This window comes from Nematostella vectensis, chromosome 12, assembly GCF_932526225.1.
Source record: "Nematostella vectensis chromosome 12, jaNemVect1.1, whole genome shotgun sequence".
In the NCBI taxonomy this organism is placed as follows: Eukaryota; Metazoa; Cnidaria; class Anthozoa; order Actiniaria; family Edwardsiidae; genus Nematostella; species Nematostella vectensis.
This window is the reverse complement of record NC_064045.1, coordinates 13,377,713-13,398,846: the sequence shown is the minus strand read 5'-3', so window position 1 is coordinate 13,398,846 and position 21,134 is coordinate 13,377,713. Positions and strand designations below refer to the sequence as shown.

Here is a 21,134-nt window from a genome sequence, read left to right as displayed (position 1 = left end):
GAAACTGCAAATCTTCCCAACATTTCCATAAATATCTAGACTATCCTCGGCAACTCAAGGCGTCGCAAAATGGCATTGATTGACCTTTCGAAATCAAAGAATAGTATAGCTATACAAACTAGACATTTATATTGTGTGTGCTCAAGGCATATAAAAGAAACCAGTGACATCTTTAGACCGTTCTCCGGGCGTCGATTGTTTCCTGTTCCGCTAGTCTGGCACGCCCTTGAGCCCGTGCGTCGATTGTTTCCTGTTCCGCTAGTCTGGCACGCCCTTGAGCCCGTGCGTCGATTGTTTCCTGTTCCGCTAGTCTGGCACCCCCTTGAGCCCGGAAAACGTCCATAGCCCTTTTGTTTATCGCGTTCGTTCCCGGAGCTTCGGCAAAATTAAAGTCTCGTTCACACAGCCTCTTACTCGTCTTAAGTCTGGTTAACACGCTACTTACCCGTCCTCAAGGTTTGGTTCACACGCTACTTACCCGTCCTAAGTCTGGTTCACACGCTACTTACCCGTCTTAGTCTGGTTCACGCGCTACTTACCCGTCCTAAGTCTGGTTTATACGCTACTTACCCGTCTTAAGTCTGGTTCACACGCTACTTACCCGTCCTAAGTCTGATTCACACGCTACTTACCCGTCCTAAGTCTGGTTCACACGCTACTTACCCGTCTTAGTCTGGTTCACGCGCTACTTACCCGTCCTAAGTCTGGTTTACACGCTACTTACCCGTCTTAAGTCTGGCTCACATGCTACTTACCCGTCCTAAGTCTGGTCCAGACGCTTCTTACCCGTCCTAAGTCTGGTTCACACGTTACTTACCCGTCCTTGTTTCGGGGCTGCAGGCGTGCGAGCTCACGATTCTTTTCTCGGTACTTTTTCTGCAGATCAGCCAGCCTCATTCTGATGTCCTTCTCGAGAACGTTCATCTCCAGCATCTCGTTGATTGACGCTGTCACATTACTTACGATGGAGGTAGGACTGATAGGGAAATAATCATGATCAATGACCACCACATTAAACTACTACTATCCACCAACATCCACCGCACAACCCCAAAAATAAACACTAGTACAACAAAAAACACTACTATCAAAACCACTACCCCGGACATTCGCTTAATGACAACCACAATTACCGCTACCACCATTACAATCACCAAAGCAACTATCGCCATTACTACCACAATCACTACATACATAATCATCACTCCTACGTCGTAATTTATATTCTATTAATTAAAATTTTTTTTAATTTGTTTAATGAGATGGAGGTCATAAAAAGCATTTACTTACGCTATTATTTTTCGACATTATTATCTTTATAGCAATATCTGCCCCTATCACCTACACCAACGCTACCATTGTCATCATCATCATCACCTTTGCAATCATAATCAAATAAGCAGCCAGGGCGCGTACCCAGGACTTGCTGTGAGGGGATGCGCAGTCATTCTTACCACCCCCCCTCCCCCCCTCTAGGTTAGCGCGCCTGTGAGCAACAACGTCAAGCTATAATCGTCGGCCCACCTTCTCAACTCCTTGCTTCTCGTGAAGAACATGAATCGCTCCTCGCGTGTTCGTCTCTTTGCAATTTTACGTAACCGATCGATATTCTCACGAATCCTCTTCCTCTCCTCCTCACTCTTCACGCTGTCCAGCGAGTGTTTCAACGAGTTCTCCTTGTCGTGCAGATCAAACTCTCTAACGAGTGGTCTAAACGACGAGTTAATAGTCCGGATCTCTAAATCTTCCTCCGCTCCAGAGTCCTCAGTCCAGAAAATCTCGGAACGGTTCGAGGGGCTCTCTAGGGGGCCCGGGTGTCTTTCTCCGGCCAGTGACATGAGTAGCTCCATGCCTTGGGAGTGGTCATGCAACTGATCGGAATAAGTCCCCCCTTCACCACTCCCCACGCGTACAACTTCCAATTCGTCATCTTGATGGAGCTTTTCCACCTAAAAAGTGTGCAAAAATGTTTAAACAACCGATATAACGTACTTATAATATAGCTTATACTGTCTACTGTATTAAAGTCCAAAAAAATCAAATCATCCAGATGCAGTGTTAAAACCTGTGTTTCCACGGAGCTACTCATATTCTCACGGGTCCACTCATACCTGTGTTTCCACGGAGCTACTCATATTTTCACGGGTCCACTCATACCTGTGTTTCCACGGAGCTACTCATATTTTCACGGGTCCACTCATACCTGTGTTTCCACGGAGCTACTCATATTTTCACGGGTCCACTCATACCTGTGTTTCCACGGAGCTACTCATATTTTCACGGGTCCACTCATACCTGTGTTTCCACGGAGCTACTCCTGTTTCACGGCTATAGCAGGGGGTGGGGCACTGGGGGCATTTGCCCCCCCCCCCACATATTAAAAAAAATCATAAGGAAATGACAAGAAGGGGAGTGGCTGTGCAACCCAAAGTTTTTCTCAATGTCTCTATTCCCCCCCCCCCCCCCCCCCCCCCACCCTAATCTTACGTTGCCTGCTACGGTCCTTGTTTTTAAAAAGCTACTCGTGTTTCCACGACTCGTATTTTCATAGAGACCCAAAACATGTCGTCAACCTTTTACCTTCGTAACTATTTTAGAATGAACAGACTGAACAGACACAATGAAAACAATAAAAAAGGCAGCCCAAGGGGAGGTTAACCCCCACCCCACCCCCCACCCCCGAAGATCCGCTACTGTTACAGAGCTTCTAGAGATCCTATCACACTTTCTGAAAATTCGAACATGGCCAATCAGCCCTCATATACCGATTGTTCTTACCTCGGCGACCAGTAAAGGCGAAAGTGATCCGGATCTCTTTCTCTCCGTCAGCTGTTGCTGTGTGCTCTCGGCGTCACTTGCTACGTGTTGTGTGCGCATTGCCCCAGCGTTTGTGACGTCATAAGGGTGATTGGCGGGAGGTATACCTGCGGTGATGCTTCTTGCGAGCGGGTAGACTAGGGAAGGCGTGGTCACTGGGTCTTCGCGAGACGTAATTTCTGATTGACAGTGAATTTAAAAAAATGTCTTATTCTGCCGGGGAAACAGAAAACGAAAAGAAGGGGGGTGACCACGGGGTCTTGGCGAAAGGTAATTTCTGACGCACAATGAATGGGATTTATGATGAATTGTTCCATTCAGAGAACCAGAATACATGAGAAGTTATAATTACGAAATCTTGACGGGTTGCGCTTGATGGGAACTAAAACAGCAAAACTCCGACAACTCGAACTCTCAAACTCACGAGTTTTAATTATCGTGGAGTTCACGGTTTTGCACTAGGTCACGCTTTACCTCGTCTTTCATGATCAGTAGTCACTTGAGGAACAAGCCGCTGCTCAGCAGTACTGCTGGCGGCAATCTGTTGCCCATCTGTTGTTGCACCGGAAGCGATGCTACCAAGATCTGTCGTGGACTCGCGGGATACTCGCGATAAATCCCGCGGGACGTCAGACGAGTTTCGAGGGGGGTCCCGAGGAGGCGGCAGATTTGTGAAGGGAAATCTGGAGTTTGCGAAGCCCCCTTGGAGTAGATACTGTTGAAACTACAAGAAAGTGTTGAATAGGGTTGAACAAGGAAGTGCTTTGTGTGGTTAAGGTATGCTCACTTGTTCACTGACAATAAAACTTTTTAACAAGTTCGCAAGATAAACAACATTTTAATAAAACCATGTTATGATTGTAAAATGATTCACCAAACATAACAATTTGGCAGAACGCTCGCGAGTCTGATTCAAAACTGGTTCGAGAGCTCGACTTCTTCTACTATTTTGTTTTAGCGAGTGCAGAATGTGCAAAATGATACACCAAATATTAAAATTTGGATTCTGGTTCGTGAACTCTTGTGTTACTTGTGTTTTGTATGATCAAAGAGATAAAAGGTATTATGAAACTTCGTCACTACTTCGTCGGAAGTAGTGACTTTGTCTGCAAGTGATCCTAAAAGAGGCAACAAAAGAGATGAGACAGAAATGGAACAACAGACAAAGCTACCTGATATGCCTTGTCGTTCCGTTCATCCACAGTCCGTTCATCCCGGTTTCCATTTTCAATTACCGTCGGTGTTGTCTCACTATCACGTGATCTCGACTGCTCGTTTGTAGCTTCTTTGTCTTTAGGACGCATTTGCAGCGGTTTACTTTCCGCTGACCCGTTCCCATCATCCTTCTGTTCGGATTTTTCGTTCTGATTGGTCTGCTCCTCTCGGGACTTTGACCGCTGTTCACCAGACTCCCTGCGCTCCCGTTCATCCTGAGCCGAGAAAGGATACCATATTAATCAATGGTCTAAAGGAGTCGGGGGGGGGGGGGGGGGGGGACGCACGCGAAACAGGTAAAAATATCAAATATCCCTGCCCAGGGGCCAGGGATAGATATGGCTATCTCGGCATTTGATGGGATCAAAATGATATTCATCCCTGGGTTAGCGTTAACCTTCTTCCTGGTAACGCCGTTTAGGGTGCTTTTTTATCATTACGGCGAACAAAAACATACCAAACACGAATTATTATTAGGTTAAGGTCTCGGTAAAGGTAAACGACGTGTCCGCGGGAAAAAAAATATTGTCGCGCCGCAATTTTCACTACATGTACAAACTATATATCAAATAAAAGATAAAAGATTGAATCATCTCCTGCAAGTTTTACTTTTGCGATAGCTAATTCCGTGTTTAAGTTTTGGGGCCTCAAACTTAAAAATACTGAGTTTACTCTAGAGCGTAATGCACCTTCGCGTTATTGCGCATGCAATTCTTGTTATTTGACACTGTCAACAAAATATCGCGAATCAAAGTTTGAACTCTTATTTCTGGCGAAATTTGGACACGAAAATTGCTATAAAAGCGATCTCCAGTAGAAAATCGAACATTTCTTACACACTTTATGACATGGCATAATTATCTATCAGATCACAAAAATTTGAAGGCGATATCTTAAAACCCGTCGCGAGGTTACGCCCGACAAGCTCGAGTTCTCGCCTCAAAATAATACGCTAGAAAAGTCAAATATTTGGCGTGAATTCACGGTCAACAGGTCACGGGAAACAGCAAAGGCCCATTTAAGCCGTCTTAGAATGCGATTTATGGAATTTTTTTTTTTGCAAAAATAAAGTTTAAGAACTACTGATACAGGTTTTGCAAAAACCACAAAAACAAACAGTGGTGTCAAATTTACCTTTACTAAGACCTTAAGCAGATATTTTCGATTTGCTCAGTTCTGTTTTAGCCCCTAGAAGACTATGTTATTATTTATCTATTGAATTTCCACCAGTTATACTAGTGCGGAGGGCGCAACAGAGCTAGGCTCCAATTAAAGTACCCCTTTGAATTACCGGGGGAAGGGGGGGCTTATTGTAGCTTCTACGGCATGTCATCCCATCTTACCTTTCTTTGCACCTCCACCTGCTTTTGGTATAAGTGATAGAAAGGTGAGTTAGCCATGGCTGCTTGTTGTTGCATCATGATATCATGCTTGTACTGCTGCTCGTGGAGATGTTTCTGTTGTTGACTCATCAACTGGTAGAACTGCTGCCAGCGTGGGTCATCCATTTGCGCCTGCTGCATGGCGTAAAACCGCTGTAGCATCGCGGGGTCCATCATGTACGGAGACTCGGAGGCGACTGGAATGAGACCAAAATATAGAGGACGGTGAAAGGAAACATTTGCACGGCTTTCGTCACCCATAAACCAATGTGGGTTACGATACATAGATTTTGAAGTGCAACCATATCTGAAATAGGTAAAAACAGCCATTAAATAGAATATCAAATTATTAAAAATCGACAAAGCGACGAAAATGAAAATGTAACTGACGTGTGTTCGCTCATGAAATGCACAGACTTTTAAGTCTGTGCATTTAAAAAATATGTGCATTTCAAAAATATTTAGGACAGAGAGATGGGGCGATTCATTCATCTCATCTGTATCGTACGTCTGCACAGCAGCTGAACAAGGAGTAGCCGAAACATCACATTTTAAAGTAAAGTACTAAGTCAAATCTCCACCTATGTAGGAAATTCTGTACTTCGAGAACTATTTCTTCTGGTATTGTCAAGAAAGATTCTAATGTGTAATTTATATTTTTAAAAGAACTCACTGGGTATCTCCATCAGATTTTCTAATTTATTTTTTTCTAGCGTAAACTTAAACATTATTGCCTAGAATACGAAATAAGTTCTAGATGAGATAATTCAAATCTTAACGTATAGAGACTTGTGTGACGTTATCCGGTAAAATGTTTGCTTATAAACCAATACGTAGTGAATCTTACCTCTTATAGGTTCGTAATTAACTGATGTTTTAAGTCATTTGATTGTATAGAAATAGTCACTAGCGCACTAAGTAACGAAACCTTTAGACAGTTTCGAAAGCCTTTTTCCGGGAAATAAATGCGAGTAAACACGTCCTTGTAAGAGAAATTAATTCTATGGATCATCATATAATCTTCCAAGAAGTCTCACATTTGTCAAAACAAGTCTATGAATTGGTAAGAAATACTATAGTTAGGTATTTATAATGAGATAAACATCATTAACGTCAAAACAATCCTCGCATCATTGATCAGGGTGACATTTGGGAGTTGTTTAAAATATGTTTTCCATTTTGCGATGGAATAAGCTGAGCAAGAATAAACAAGCTGCAAATCTAGGACACTCGCAAAAGTGATGCAGAAATCTTTTAACTTTTTGTTCATGTTTGCTATCAAGGAGTGTATTTTGGTACTCTTGCTTTGGCTATATTTTGAATATTGAAATATCGAAGAATTATAAATTATTTCCTGATATAGCAATATGAAAAAGCATTTTCTTTTACAGTAGGGTGAATCGAATTTCACAAGGATCCAATGGGATTAAGTGCTCCATTGAAGCACTTTTTATCCATGGTCTGTTCATCACCCTCCCCCACATCACCATATATGGAATAGCTCATACATACCTCATCACCCTCCCCCACATCACCATATATGGAATAGCTCATACATACCTCATCACCCTCCCCCACATCACCATATATGGAATAGCTCATACATACCTCATCACCCTCCCCCACATCACCATATATGGAATAGCTCATACATACCTCATCACCCCCCCCACATCACCATATATGGAATAGCTCATACATACCTCATCACACCCCCCACATCACCATATATGGAATAGCTCATACATACCTCATCACACCCCCCACATCACCATATATGGAATAGCTCATACATACCTCATCACCCTCCCCCACATCACCATATATGGAATAGCTCATACATACCTCATCACCCTCTCCCACATCACCATATATGGAAATAATAAATAAAATAAATAAATAAATAAATTGGAGTAGCTAATCACTCTCATTGCAGCTGGAAAGCTGAATTACGAGAGCGCAGATTCAGACATGGTCGAGTTGAAGGCATATAATAGCTCATACATACCTCATCACTCTCCCCCACATCACCATATATGGAATAGCTCATACATACCTCATCACTCTCCCCCACATCACCATATATGGAATAGCTCATACATACCTCATCACCCCCCTCTATTTCTAGCACACATCACCATACATGGAATAGCTCATACATACCTCATCACCCCTCTCTATTTCTAGCACACATCACCATATATGGAATAGCTCATACATACCTCATCACCCCCCCTCTATTTCTAGCACACATCACCATATATGGAATAGCTCATACATACCTCATCACCCCCCCCTCTATTTCTAGCACACATCAACATATATGGAATAGCTCATACATACCTCATCACCCCTCCTCTATTTCTAGCACACATCACCATATATGGAATAGCTCATACACACCTCATCACCCCCCTCTATTTCTAGAACACATCACCATATATGGAATAGCTCATACATACCTCATCACCCCCCCCCTCTATTTCTAGCACACATCAACATATATGGAATAGCTCATACATACCTCATCACCCCTCTCTATTTCTAGCACACATCACCATATATCGAATAGCTCATACATACCTCATCACCCCCCCTCTCTATTTCTAGCACACATCACCATATATGGAATAGCTCATACATACCTCATCACCCCCCCTCTATTTCTAGCACACATCACCATATATGGAATAGCTCATACATACCTCATCACACCCCCCCTTCTATTTCTAGCACACATCACCATATATGGAATAGCTCATACATACCTCACCTCCCCCCTCTATTTCTAGCACTCATCACCATATATGGAATAACTCATACATACCTCATCACCCCCCCTCTCTATTTCTAGCACACATCACAATATATGGAATAGCTCATACATACCTCATCACCCCCCTCTATTTCTAGCACACATCACCATATATGGAATAGCTCATACGTACCTCATCACACCCCCCTTCTATTTCTAGCACACATCACCATATATGGAATAGCTCATACGTACCTCATCACACCCCCCTTCTATTTCTAGCACACATCACCATATATGGAATAGCTCATACATACCTCATCACCCCCCTCTATTTCTAGCACACATCACCATATATGGAATAGCTCATACATACCTCATCACCCCCCCCCCCCTTCTATTTCTAGCACACATCACCATATATGTAATATCTCATACATACCTCACCTCCCCCCTCTATTTCTAGCAATCATCACCATATATGGAATAGCTCATACATACCTCACCTCCCCCCTCTATTTCTAGCACTCATCACCATATATGGAATAACTCATACATACCTAATCACCCCCCCCTTCTATTTCTAGCACACATCACCATATATATAATATCTCATACATACCTCACCTCCCCCCTCTATTTCTAGCACTCATCACCATATATGGAATAACTCATACATACCTAATCACCCCCCCCCCCTCTATTTCTAGCACACATCACCATATATGGAATAGCTCATACATACCTCATCACCCCCCCCTATTTCTAGCGCACATCACCGTATATGGAATAGCTCATACATACCCATTGGGTTCAGCAATGCCAGGTACGCGTCAGGCATCATCATAATGGAACCAGTAACTGGATCCTGAGCGAGCCCCTGCATGGAAGGGTCCATCATGTGTGGCCCACGGTACATAGCATACGGGTCAAGCGGTATACCTCCAGCGTTTAAAATATGTGCGGCGATCTGCGGATACTGCATCGCACCGTACAGTCCAGCTGCATTTTGATAGGCCGCCATGCTATTAGCCTGATAAAGACGCTGATCAAGTCCCTCGCGGCCTGTGACGTCACTTCCGGGTCTCCCGGGGAAGCCCGTACCATAATGTGCGTACGGAGAGCTGCGCGCCGAGTTGCGTCCGGATGGCGGAGATACAATACGCTGTTGCCGATTAGGGTAGAGTGGCGAGGAAGGACGATTCTCTTCCGTTCGAGATTGACGGTTCCCGCTTTTCTCATCAGTCTTTTCCTCGATCACTTTCAACTCGTCGTCGTCCGAGCTCTCTACTCGTCTCTCTAAGGTCTTCGGGTTCGTCCGCACGACAGGTCTTTTCGCGTCCTCAACAGACGCGCCAGTACTCACCTCTTTTTCTTTGTCCTTGCTCTGCACACTGCCTGACTCACTGAGGTGACCCCGTGACTCGTTTGGGTGACTGCGTGACTCGGTGGGTATATAACGTGAGTCGTTGCGTGACTCACTGTAACGGTTACGTGGATCGTTTTGAGGAAGGCGTGACTCAATGTTGGGGTTGTGTGACTCTGTATGAGCATTACGTGTCTCGTTATGCGTGATACGTGAGTCTGCATAAGGAATGCGTGACTCACTGCGAGGACTGCGTGATTCACTTCTAGGATTGCGTGACTCGGCGTGAGGGTTACGTGACTCGGCATCAGACACACGTGACTCACTGTGAGGGTTTCGAGAATCCTGTACGTTTCGCGCTTCGTGGACGTTGCTTGATTCACCCTGTGTACTTTTGCGTGATTCGTTTGAGAGATTGCGTGATTCTCTCGCGGGTTCCTTCGAATCACGCGAGTACTCCGCGCGAACTCGCTCCATCTCCTGCTCGCGTTTCACGAACATCTGGAACGTCGCGTTTGGCGGAACGAACACTTTGTCCTGACTAAGCGTGATGCGATTGCGTGACCTATCACCATGGTAACCACCGTAATACATATCAAAGGAGGCGTTGTTGTTTTTGTCGTTGCTCTTCTTGGAGTCGTTCGTCGGTCCGGACTGCTTCTCTTTGTTGAGGGTCTCGGTAAATCGTTTGTGATAGTCACTGTATGAAACAGGTCCCTCCGCATCACGCCTCGATTTCATGTCAGCCATTTCCGGTTTTCTTGAGCTCTCAGGGCCCTGCTTCGATCGATAAGCGGCTTCAGGTTTTTTCACATCTGGCTTTGCAGGTATCTCAGTTCGGGTGCCGTTCGTAAAGTAGTCCGAAACTTTCTGTGAACTCTCGCGAACGGACACGACATACGCCATTCCCTGCTTCGGGTAAACCGTCACTTTGTCCGACTTTAAAGCACCCTTTTTGTCGTCACCGAGCTTATAACGGACATTATCCGGTAAAACCGGTTTTTCGTTCCTATTGTACGAGTTTGAAATTCTGATGATAGTGTCTTGGTCTTTGTGACCACTGTTAGTTTTTTCGTGCTTGTCGACTTTTCCGCTCACTTCCGAATCTTTTGTGTGTTTAGTCGAGAACCTCTCGGGCGGACTCGCACCGCGCGTTGACTCGGTGGGAAGCATCCGAGTATCCTCCGAATCTTTTCCGTCCTTCACATGGCGATCAGTTCGCTTTTCGGGAGCCGGAGGAACTCGCGTGTGGCCATGTGCCTGGTAGTACCCAGGATGCATTTCGCTCGTCCTCTCCCCCAACGCATGTGAGTAGTAGGTTGCGCGCGCTTGTTTCTCGTAGCTTTCCCGCGCTGCCATAGCGTCTTCCTTATCAAAGGCCCGCGCACCGTACGTCGGCCTATGGGCATGTCTCTCAGTCATATCACCGCTGGCCTTCTCCAGCGCGCCTCGATGGAGGCTTACAGTCTCTAAAGAAGAGGGCGGGTAATCTGGGCGTGGCCCTGCATAGGAGAGATATGGGACCCTCCAGGGGGACCCCAATGGAGACCCTCTGTGGCTAACATCTGGAGCACCAGCAGGATAAGAGCCGGAAGGTCCTCGGGGAGCTATCGGAGTAAGCTTTGGCATTGACGAAAAAATCCCTGCAGTTGATACTACCCGAGAATTTTCCGAAACCGAGTGAGGGTTTTCCGACCCCAGTCGAGAATGTTCGGAGGGTGGTCGTGAGTGATCGGCCCACGAATACTCGGATTTCGAGCTCACTCGCGGGTCGGTGCTCTGTTCGGAATAACTCCGGTGTGTCGTCGGAGGATATCCTCGGCTGTAGGGACTTGTCTCACTTGGGGATCCTTCGTAACTTCGGCTTTTTCTTCCTTCATTTGACATCGCTCGAGAGTCGGGTTTGTCTCGGGATCCTCGATCGGCGTCTCCGTTTCGTTCGGATGATCGGAAATCTTCAGAAATTTTCGACTTCTGATCGTCCGCCGAGTCGCCCTTCTTCTCCGTTGCGATTTTTATAACACTCTCAGTTCGTATTGGCTCCTTTGGTTCTCGATCTCGGGAAGATTCATACCTAAATAAAGACAACATGACAATGTTGAGGTGAGACTGCGTCACAGGGAAAAACAACAACCTTTTATTTGCTACTAAGCTTACATGCAATCTTTTTAAGATACAGAATAAATATTTAAGGGGTATTGGCATCTGAAATAACTGAAGGGTTATCGAGGGCAGATGCCAGGAAAATAAGTACAATGTGCAGTAGATCAGGACACACACACATCTAATTAAATCAGGACACACACACATCTAATTAAAACAATAAGCATAAGATTGGTAGTTTCAAGAAAGAATTATGAATGACATTTAAAGAGTACGATAAAATGTAACACATTCTACAAAGATTACGCGACCATGCTAACAAAGGGCCCAAAAAGGTAACGATGTACTGTAACACATTCTACGAAGAGTGCGTGACAATGAAACATAGGACACAAAGAGTACGTGACAATGAAATACAAACCTTTCAGGCTGTGTGGGGTGCGATTGCCTTCCATCTCGTCCTGTTTCCTCCCCGTTAGGAATCCTTTGGCTGTACCCCCCTGGTACTCCGTGAAACCCCACCATTGGGCTATTGTAGGTGTACAACAGGTTGGATTGGGCCCGGGGGTCCATGCTCAGGTAAGGCAGATTCATCATAGCTAAAATCAGAAGGGTCATTAGTATGTGTGACGTCACCGATAAAGATGGCAAATCGTGCCACAGTTTCTTGCTCCCGCACAATATCGAGTTACTCAAGCCAATTTTTATTGACTGATTCAGGCAAATACTTTTCACTCAAATATTGTTCATAAAGTTTCAGACTTCGTGTGAGAATATTTTAAACCGTCTTATTTCCAATTGCAAGAAATTATTTAAAGGGGACACATAATATAATCAAGGCCGTAGCTAACACGGGGCAAGAGGCAATTGCCCCCTTAGAAGAGTAGGAATCCTACAAAAAGGGCACGAAAAAATAGCGTCTGCCCCAGAAGCAAATAAAAGAAATATCTGAGGCTTGCTTACCTGAACAAAAATGTTGTAGCACCCACCCTGATAATTATTGTACTGTGTTGTAGAGCTCTGAAAACTTTTACTGGAGTTTTTAACATTCTTCCTGCTCTCGCCGGCGATTTTCCAACTGCTAAATTGCCTTATGTTTCCAGGTTTTGTATGTAGCGGACTCCAGACAAAAGAAATGACATTTCGCGGTTTTTGATTGGCAAATATTTCCTCTCAATTTTCCGTTGAGACCTTACTTCAAACAACGTGAATCGTGACATCACAAACTCTCGTAATCGGATAAAAACGGTTTACAGTGTTTAACATTTTATCATCTGTAATCCTTTACAACACGTGATTATCGATTTTTTCAAACACGTGAATTATTCCGGGACTTCATAACCTCCCCCGGCACAAATCGCAGGGTCGTTTAGATGCTAAATTTACTGGCGTACACCCACACAACAAACAGCGATTCAATTCCTTTATTCAACAATGCCGAATTTTATATCCGGTTGCTTAACTATCAGATAGTCGGTGCGTCGGTGCTATTTATCCGTTCTTTATTCGTACTTTTTCAAAACGGATAACTTAATTTCGCTATAAAACCTTCGCAACACTCAAAGGATTTTTATGTCCTACATATTTATGTAGTTGTTATTGAATAGGAAAAGACAAAACCCTTTTCAGAACAGAACATTATACAATGGAAAAATTAAGTAATTCCTGTTTGAAGCAGAGATAGAGGACTACATATTCTTTAATCTCCGGACTTTTGGATAGATAGACTTTTGGACCAGATTTTTGGATAATCCCTTAAAAAGGCAAATAAATATACCAAAATATAACCGAATAGCAAAATTTTGGGTAGCGAGATTGAAGGCAAAAAGGACCTAGGAACGTCTCTAACATCTTTTTTTTAAGGTAGTTTAATCTTATAGCAAGCCAAACTAGCCTAAATTGGCACAATCTATAATAACCGTTATCAAAAACAGAAAAAGCAATCAAATTCACTAAGTCATGTTCAAAAGGCACTTCAGAAGAGGTCATCCACATTCAAAACACGGTGGTTTAAAAGTCGTGTTATATTTTGGCGAAGTAGAGGACGCTCTCTAAAAGTACTACACTGGCTTTTTATTTAACAGAGTCGTGTAATTGATAGAATATACACGGGATTTGTAATTATATCCCAGGAATAAAAAAACTCATAAACAAATCGTTCATGCTTATTCTTTTTGGTGGTTCAACATCTTTTGTTCAAAACTATTTTTTGAACGTATAATTTAGAGCGATTCTCGATGACAGTTCAGTGCTTGAATAATTTGTTAAAAATTACATTGAAAATTAGGAAAGGAAAGTAGAACGTTGTTCAAGTTGAGGGTTTTTGTTATGCTGTTAAGCTTTTGTTATGCTCAATTTGGTGAATTTAATTCATACCTTATACCTCGAGTGGTGACCTAAGTGATATCTGATAGCTATTAGTAAGGTTTCAAAATAGAAACTTTTTGAGTAACCCTTCATGACATACAAGCTAAAAGGGCCAACACACTAGCACGTAGCTACAAATGGAGTAGGGGCTTTGTGGGGGAGAGGGGACAGAGCAAAATCTAGTTTTCACCCGCCACACATGCTGGCATGTAATCACATTGTAGGAGCATCAAATGGATCCACTTCTCTTGGTGCTATCCGCACCTTTTCTTGGGGAGAAACAATATTTGCTTAAAATGTCTATGAGACATGTGTTTTGATCTTTGACATGTTTTGAACTTTTAATGGTATGAAAGGGAGTTAATTTGAAAATTATGGCTCTAGACTAAAGGGGTTTAATAGAGTTTCTATTTTGTTATGTTCTTCTTTGTTTCTTTTTGCTTTGTCTATGTTCTCTTCTTGAGAAGAGAATCTTCTGAAGAAATTATAGGGAAATGGTAGAGTAGGAACAATGTTTGACAAAGTACAAAAAAAAATAGGAAACAAGACTTTAATGTCATTGAAAAAAGGAACAGAAGAGATGAGAAAAGGAAAGAATGAATTTAGCCTTAAATGCACTACAAACTAAAAACTAGTAGACACTCCCACTTGGAGCAAGACTAAAAAGACAAAAAGGAAAAGGACACCCTACAGGAAAATAAAAATCTACATATGCATATAGAGAAAAAAGGGGCCAATAATATTTTTTTAAATTATTATTTTAAGCTATGACATTTGCGATTGTTGACCTTATCACATAAGCACTTTTTACCAGAAATATATTTTCATTATTTTATTATTGGGAAATAATTTTAAGCGATAAAGCTAACAGTACTTACTAAGTAAATAAAGGACAAAAAGAAAAGAAAACATATTTTTACGTTTTAAGTCACAAAAAACTGCTTTTGATAATAATTTGGATAACACAAACATGGCTATCTATCTAAATTATGTCATCCATCCAGATGTAAATTATTTTAGCGGTTTATATGCTCCTGTATACCTGTTATGACTGAGGTTATTTGTTTATTTGAATCCGCAAATATCTGAAACATCGCACATTAAAATGTATCTGGATAGAAAGCATTTGTGGAAACTTTTAGAATTTGCAATTAGATGGGAAAACCAAAAAATTCTGGGAATAAAATAAAAAACATCAAAATTTTATGGACTATCTAATGGTAGGAAAATCGTAGGAAAGATTAATTATTGATAAAGGGATTAAATCTAATCTAATCTAATGATAATATTACAAAACATATCTGTGTGTATCTAACTAGACTTAAACCATATTTTAAAAAAACTTTAATTTTAATAACTCTATGTTAAAAACACGCGATAAAATGTAAGGGGAGATGCTATGGGATTTTTTAAAAGAATTGTTTTTTTAAGTATTTTAATTTAAACGTGTGATTAACGTATTTGCCATAACCAACAGCTCTGTAAACTTTAGTGACATTTTTTAACTATATTTCCACGTAGAAGAAAAGTATATGAATTTTGGTGGAATAAAAAAAGTGTTCCGTTCTAAATTAAAAATCAAACTCGCTCTCAAGCGGCAAGCAGAGTTGAATACATAAAGTGACGTGATTATAATAATCTAGGAATCTAAAAATATTATTATCGAAACATAAAAGCAAGAAAAATAAATAACATTGAATTCAGAATAAGTAATCTATTTGAGTGGAATGTTCTGTTGCTATTGTTTCTAAAACTTAAAAGTGCGGTTAATTTTTTTAGACAAATGAATTATAGAACAAAGGCAAAAAAAATTTGACCCTTAAAACAAAAATTATTTCGTGCCGGAAGAACATGATATTTGCAAGTTGATCAAACGTCGACTTTGACTACAATGACTCGTTGTAATGATAATAACGATTTTAAATTCTCTCTTAGACATATTTTTGCCATTGAAAGACGACAAAACATATGTTAGCACAAGGTTCGTGTTTATAAATGCATTTGCATGACATATGTACTTGGTAACAATGCTTAAAACAAAAACAAAAACTTTTGGAGAACAACTATTACACTCTCAGCAATAAGCATCAAGACTCAAGACAAGCATCAAGACAAGAATTGCGCTATGTATGATTTTGTCAGTTAAACATACGTTTACAAAATTCCAAAGAAATAAGATATTACGAGTAGATATTGAGTTTCTGTCTGGTAAATGTATGTTGTTATTCTTGGGGATAAACTTAGAATACCAAAGATTTTATTTCACTAAACGTCTCGCTGGGATATTCGTAAATTTGGCTACTCGACTATCGAAACCAAAGAAAACTTACGCGTGCACCTAAAGAGAGTAAACGCTTACAAATTCATTTTGTTAGGTTTTTAGCTGTTTATTCATGCATCAAACCACGATATCTGTTAGAAATCATACTAAAGCTATGGCTAAAATCATTACATAATGAACAAAGCACTTGAATATTTTACCTTAGAACAACTAACGCACTTTCAATGCTCAGATTAATATTTTTAAATAGGCCCATGTAGTTTAAAATTATACAGTTTCGCCAATCTCGTTTTCTGAATATCAAAATATTACAAGGTGAACTAATTCGTAACATAAAGTCAAGAAAAGTAGAAAGTGTTTTACTTGTGTTTTCCATAGGCCTAACAGGCAGGAAGACGTTTGATAAAAATCATCTATGGCGCCGCATATTCTTTGAACTCCGTCTCAATTGAGAGCCGTACGGAAAAACTTCACGCCATTTGCCCGCCTTAACACGGCAACCTATCCCAAAATAAATAATTTTCCTGTGATCTGTGATCTTTAAACTGTGGGATTTTATCATTATTATAAACATCGACACATTAGTTAGAAAGTTTCAACTCGATCCTAATGCAGGAAATGTTGAGACTATGGTGGACATGTACAGGACCCGAAACGATCCCAGGACCCGAAACGATCCCAGGCCCCGAAACGATCCCCCAAAGTACCCCAACTGATCCCGGGACCCGAAACGATCCCCAAGAGTCCCCGAAATAAACCCCAAGGAATTACAGTAATGGACAACTAAAGGAATGTGTAAGGATTGGCTTTAAGTTTTAAAAACATATGAAACATTTAGCTTTGTTTGTGTTATTAAAAGGTAATTTACATTAACTAAAACTATAGTATTAAGATTTTTATATACGACTGCGGGGGAAATACAGTGGTTGAGTCAGAAATTGGGGTCAACTAACAATTCCTGTGATAGTAATTTGAGGAGCCCGGCGTGGATAAATCATTTTTACATAACAAGCCATAAAAGAAAGTCTTTACAGATGGGACATGCTGCTTTACATAGGAAGCGGAATGTTTTAAAGTTATTTTTTGGCATGTTTGTTTTCGGTGAATGAAAGACCTATCATATCACGAGATCATGCCGGGGTGTACGCACGACTACATGAGGAAATTCAAAACTCACATAATAGTGCTTTCACTATTTTGCATCGGTAGTAGAAGGGTTGTTCGAGTGTATTACTCAGTGTGCTTTTGTCATTCCATCTTCTCGCCCAAACCGGCTGCCTAAAATGTGTCGGTAAATATTCGCTCGTGTGAACAAGGATTTTGTGGTGAAATACATGTTTGGTTGTCAGATGAATATTAATTTTTAGGGGTGATGTTTACCGGAAATGAGATTTATAGTGTCGGAGTCATGTGTCGGAACCGCAAAATGTTAAGAGTGTGATGGAAGGTCAAAAGTATGGTTGATCTGAGCAAAGCTGCGCTATGTTTATGCTATATTCCTTTCAGTAGCAAGTTAAAGTTGTGTATTTGTTTTGGAATCTGTTTATGGGTTTAACGCCGGGCAATGTAATAAATAGAAGTATTGCGTTGGAATTAAATATTTTTAAGTCACGTTGTTTAGAAATCGAGTCGCTGTTAACCCTTTATTATGCTGAAAGAATTGAAAGTATTTCTTCTGCTTTCCCTTTGTCCATTACCGCAATTCCTTGGGGTTGATTTCGGGGACTCCTCGGTATCGTTTCGGGTCCGAGGATCAGTTGGGGTACTTTTGGGGATCATTTCGGGTCCTGGGATCGTTTCGGGTCCTGGGATCATTTCGGGTCCTGTACAGACAAACCACGCCATTCACACGTCGTCGAAAACCGCTTACACATTGTCTATTTTTGGCTTTACTAATCAGAAACCGCACAGTAAAACCCTTTACTTTGCTTATTTTCCAATAGAAACAAAGCCCTTTTTGTAGAGGCAATCATAGAAAATTAAATACACCGAGATTCAAGGCATATTTTTTTACACGACTCGGTCAAGCTAGCGCGGAGGAGAAAACAAATACGCCTTGAAAGCTGCAAAGCCATGATCGGAATTGAGAATAATCTACGACATCTGAAAAATTTCCAACTAAAACGGTTAACAATAAATCTATATAATTGTTTAGTAAATCCTAAGGTGTGCGAAAACAACGATATTTAGTGATGTTTGTCCGATGATTTTTTTAAAGGTAAAATTTCGAGATGCCATGAATTGTAAATTGCTATCGTCTTACAGCGAGCAGGCTACGTAATAATCTTTTTCTTATGAGCTGAAATCACCCGTAGATACAGGAATACATATAATATATAGCATTTCATAATTTTCCCATACCCACGAGAGTATGAGCAATAAGGTTTTGTGGTTTGTTAGCTTGTAATATCTCGTAAAGAGTGCTCGTAGTTGTTAGTATTTGTCAGGTTTCGTGGTCGCAAGTAACATGATCGAGCGTATATTATGCCTCTTTGAGTGAAAGGCAGCGAAACCTAGACTTAAACTGATTCGAAAATCGAACCAAAAGAACGTTTGATCATTCGCTTCTGAGTCTCTACAACACAGGAAAATTATTGTTATAACCTCGGAGCAATACTAAAAGGTAGGAAACGTAGGTTTGTTGAGTATGATGAAAGCGTTTTGCTTTAGATCGTGTAATGTATTGTTACTTGGTCACATGCCGAAATCTTCGTACCAAGTACGGGCGCGTTCGAAGACCTAGATCTCTACGATTTCCACAAAAATAAGCTCCAAAATATCACTTAAACTCAAAACACGCTTTCTCCTAGTCGATAAAATTCACAAAGTAATGATTTCTAGCAAATTTTGTTCAGTTCCCGTGATTAATTATTGAGGGTTTATTTGGGAACTGAAACTCACAATTGTAAGACCTTACCTGTCGGATGATAATACTGAGCTTGCAAATGTGAATGCATTGGCTCCGATTTTCTTCCAATGAACACTTCATGGCTGCTTCGCACATAACCACTGTTTTCATGTGAAGATTCGGCAGAATAGCCCTTGTTTGGGGCCTTCGAAGTCCCCTTATCGAGTGAAGCAGAATGGACGTTCACAGTCGAGTCGAGAACGTGAAGTTTTGGCGGTAGAGGCTGGATTTTTTCTTGCGTTCGCTCCATGGTGTCACTTGTTCAGCCGATTTAAACGGCTCGCTAGTCTAGGAAAATTCATCCCAGCATATTTGAACGTTTAGAAGTGCTTATGTTGTATTGAATACTGCGTTCAAAGGCGGAAAGCGTGAAAGCGCTGAGCCCAATCTCGTTTGATAATGTTGGGTTTCAGTTGACAATGGCCTCGGCATCTAATTGGCTAGTGAGTCACCCCCTACGGTAGACCTTTTCTTGCCAATCAATCGCGCACGAGGTGCAGTTGTCAATTTCCTTGTGAACTGACACCGTGCTGAAATATAGAAATTGCAGTTCGACTACGATCGACCAGAACCATCATCGATGTACCCATGGAAAATTTGAAATGTAGATGTTGACTAATCGTAATATATAATGTTTCACATTTCCCTACTGGTTGCTATGATTATGAATGTCAATTTATTTTAATCTTAATGCCTGTCAAATTGTCTTTCACATACAAAAGACCCAACAAGAACAGATATAAAGAACTGAGGCATGAAAGGGAGCGATTGTGGAGAGCTTTACTGTGTACTCTGCAATGCATGCGGTACAGTGCGAATTTTCTGTGTAGTTATTATTCAGGCGTCACATAAATGTCTTCCGTAATATAAACTGTTCGCTCGAACAACTGCATCTGCAGAAATCACAATCGCCTGGGGGCATCATATTTTCAGCTGTCATTTGCATTGCGTAAAAAGAGACCCACTGAAGACATATACAAACTCGATTTTGCCTCGACAATGCCTGCTGATCAGATCGAGAAAAAAAGTAACAAGAGGTACTTGAATTTTAGTACAAGGAAAAGCCTTGTTTATTATTGTCACGTACTGAGCTTGGTTGTTATAGGTTACATTTGATCTATTGAAAAGCTTTTGTGTTTATTGGCTACGCGAAGCAGACACCAACGGCAGACACGCTCAAGCATTTAATTACGAACATCATATACGTTGAATTTCTTTTTCTCTTGGAAATGTGGGTTGTCTAGAATATTCATGGTGCGGTGACCCCGATATAACTTCGTTATTTCGTCTACAGTGTTATTTTGTATTCAAAAGTCACCAAAAATCTAAATACGTTTATAGTCTCCATCCTAGCAAGAATTTATAAAGCGTCCACCGTGGGTTGTTCACCAGGATATTTGTCTTTTGGTGGTATAATTTAAGCACTTACAAAGAAAGTCGGGTTATCAGCATAATTAATTTGTGTTGACAAGAACAAAACTGTTTTTTGGCGTGTCGTGTTACTAAATATAACTATGACGTCACTCTAGAAACTGTTTAACAGCTTAGGGAAAGATCGAATTGCGAAAGTAAAATATAGGCCTGCCGAAAGGCGCACTACAACTAATGCGGAATGTATTAGATTATATGCCGGGAATTGTACTGTACCTTGAAACAGAAGAAAGAGAAATGCGTATACAATATGCAACACAAGCTCACCCATTGAGTAGTAGGGAAATGGCGCAGCTGGCGCAACTTTTTGATCTCCCCAAATTTCATTCCAAAAGTGGCGCAAAAGTCTCCGCACACCTCCGCCAAGCCTCGCGACCTGCGCATGCGCGAGTTTGCCAGAGATCTCTCGCACGACCAAGCCCACCTGTCAATCATTTTGTCACGTGATAGCCAAGCCCACCTGTCAATCACTTTGTCACGTGATAGCCAAGCCCACCTGTCAATCACTT

The 21,134-nt window shown here is 41.4% G+C and overlaps 1 protein-coding gene and 1 long non-coding RNA gene across 4 annotated transcripts in view; both read right to left on the bottom strand.

Annotated features, from left to right (window-relative positions):
• LOC5520150 overlaps nt 1–19,756 on the bottom strand; it is a 35,168-nt gene extending 15,412 nt beyond the window's left edge. For 2 of the 3 annotated variants that reach the window (XM_048719894.1, XM_048719893.1), the window contains exons 1-9: nt 19,204–19,756; nt 12,060–12,237; nt 8,974–11,609; nt 5,376–5,611; nt 3,990–4,247; nt 3,292–3,541; nt 2,779–2,996; nt 1,525–1,949; nt 818–976 (exon numbers count right to left, since the gene is read on the bottom strand). In XM_048719894.1, the coding sequence (XP_048575851.1) occupies nt 818–976; nt 1,525–1,949; nt 2,779–2,996; nt 3,292–3,541; nt 3,990–4,247; nt 5,376–5,611; nt 8,974–11,609; nt 12,060–12,237; nt 19,204–19,444 (4,601 nt within the window). In that variant the 5' untranslated portion in view covers nt 19,445–19,756. The remainder of the gene's footprint in view (nt 1–817; nt 977–1,524; nt 1,950–2,778; nt 2,997–3,291; nt 3,542–3,989; nt 4,248–5,375; nt 5,612–8,973; nt 11,610–12,059; nt 12,238–19,203) is intronic. The other variant, XM_048719892.1, reaches the window with a different exon arrangement.
• Nucleotides 2,142–2,451, bottom strand: LOC125557359. Its single transcript, XR_007305243.1, has 2 exons — nt 2,296–2,451; nt 2,142–2,249 (listed from the first exon to the last, which is right to left on the bottom strand). It is a non-coding gene; the product is annotated as an uncharacterized LOC125557359 (long non-coding RNA).
• Nucleotides 19,757–21,134: the final 1,378 nt, after the last annotated feature.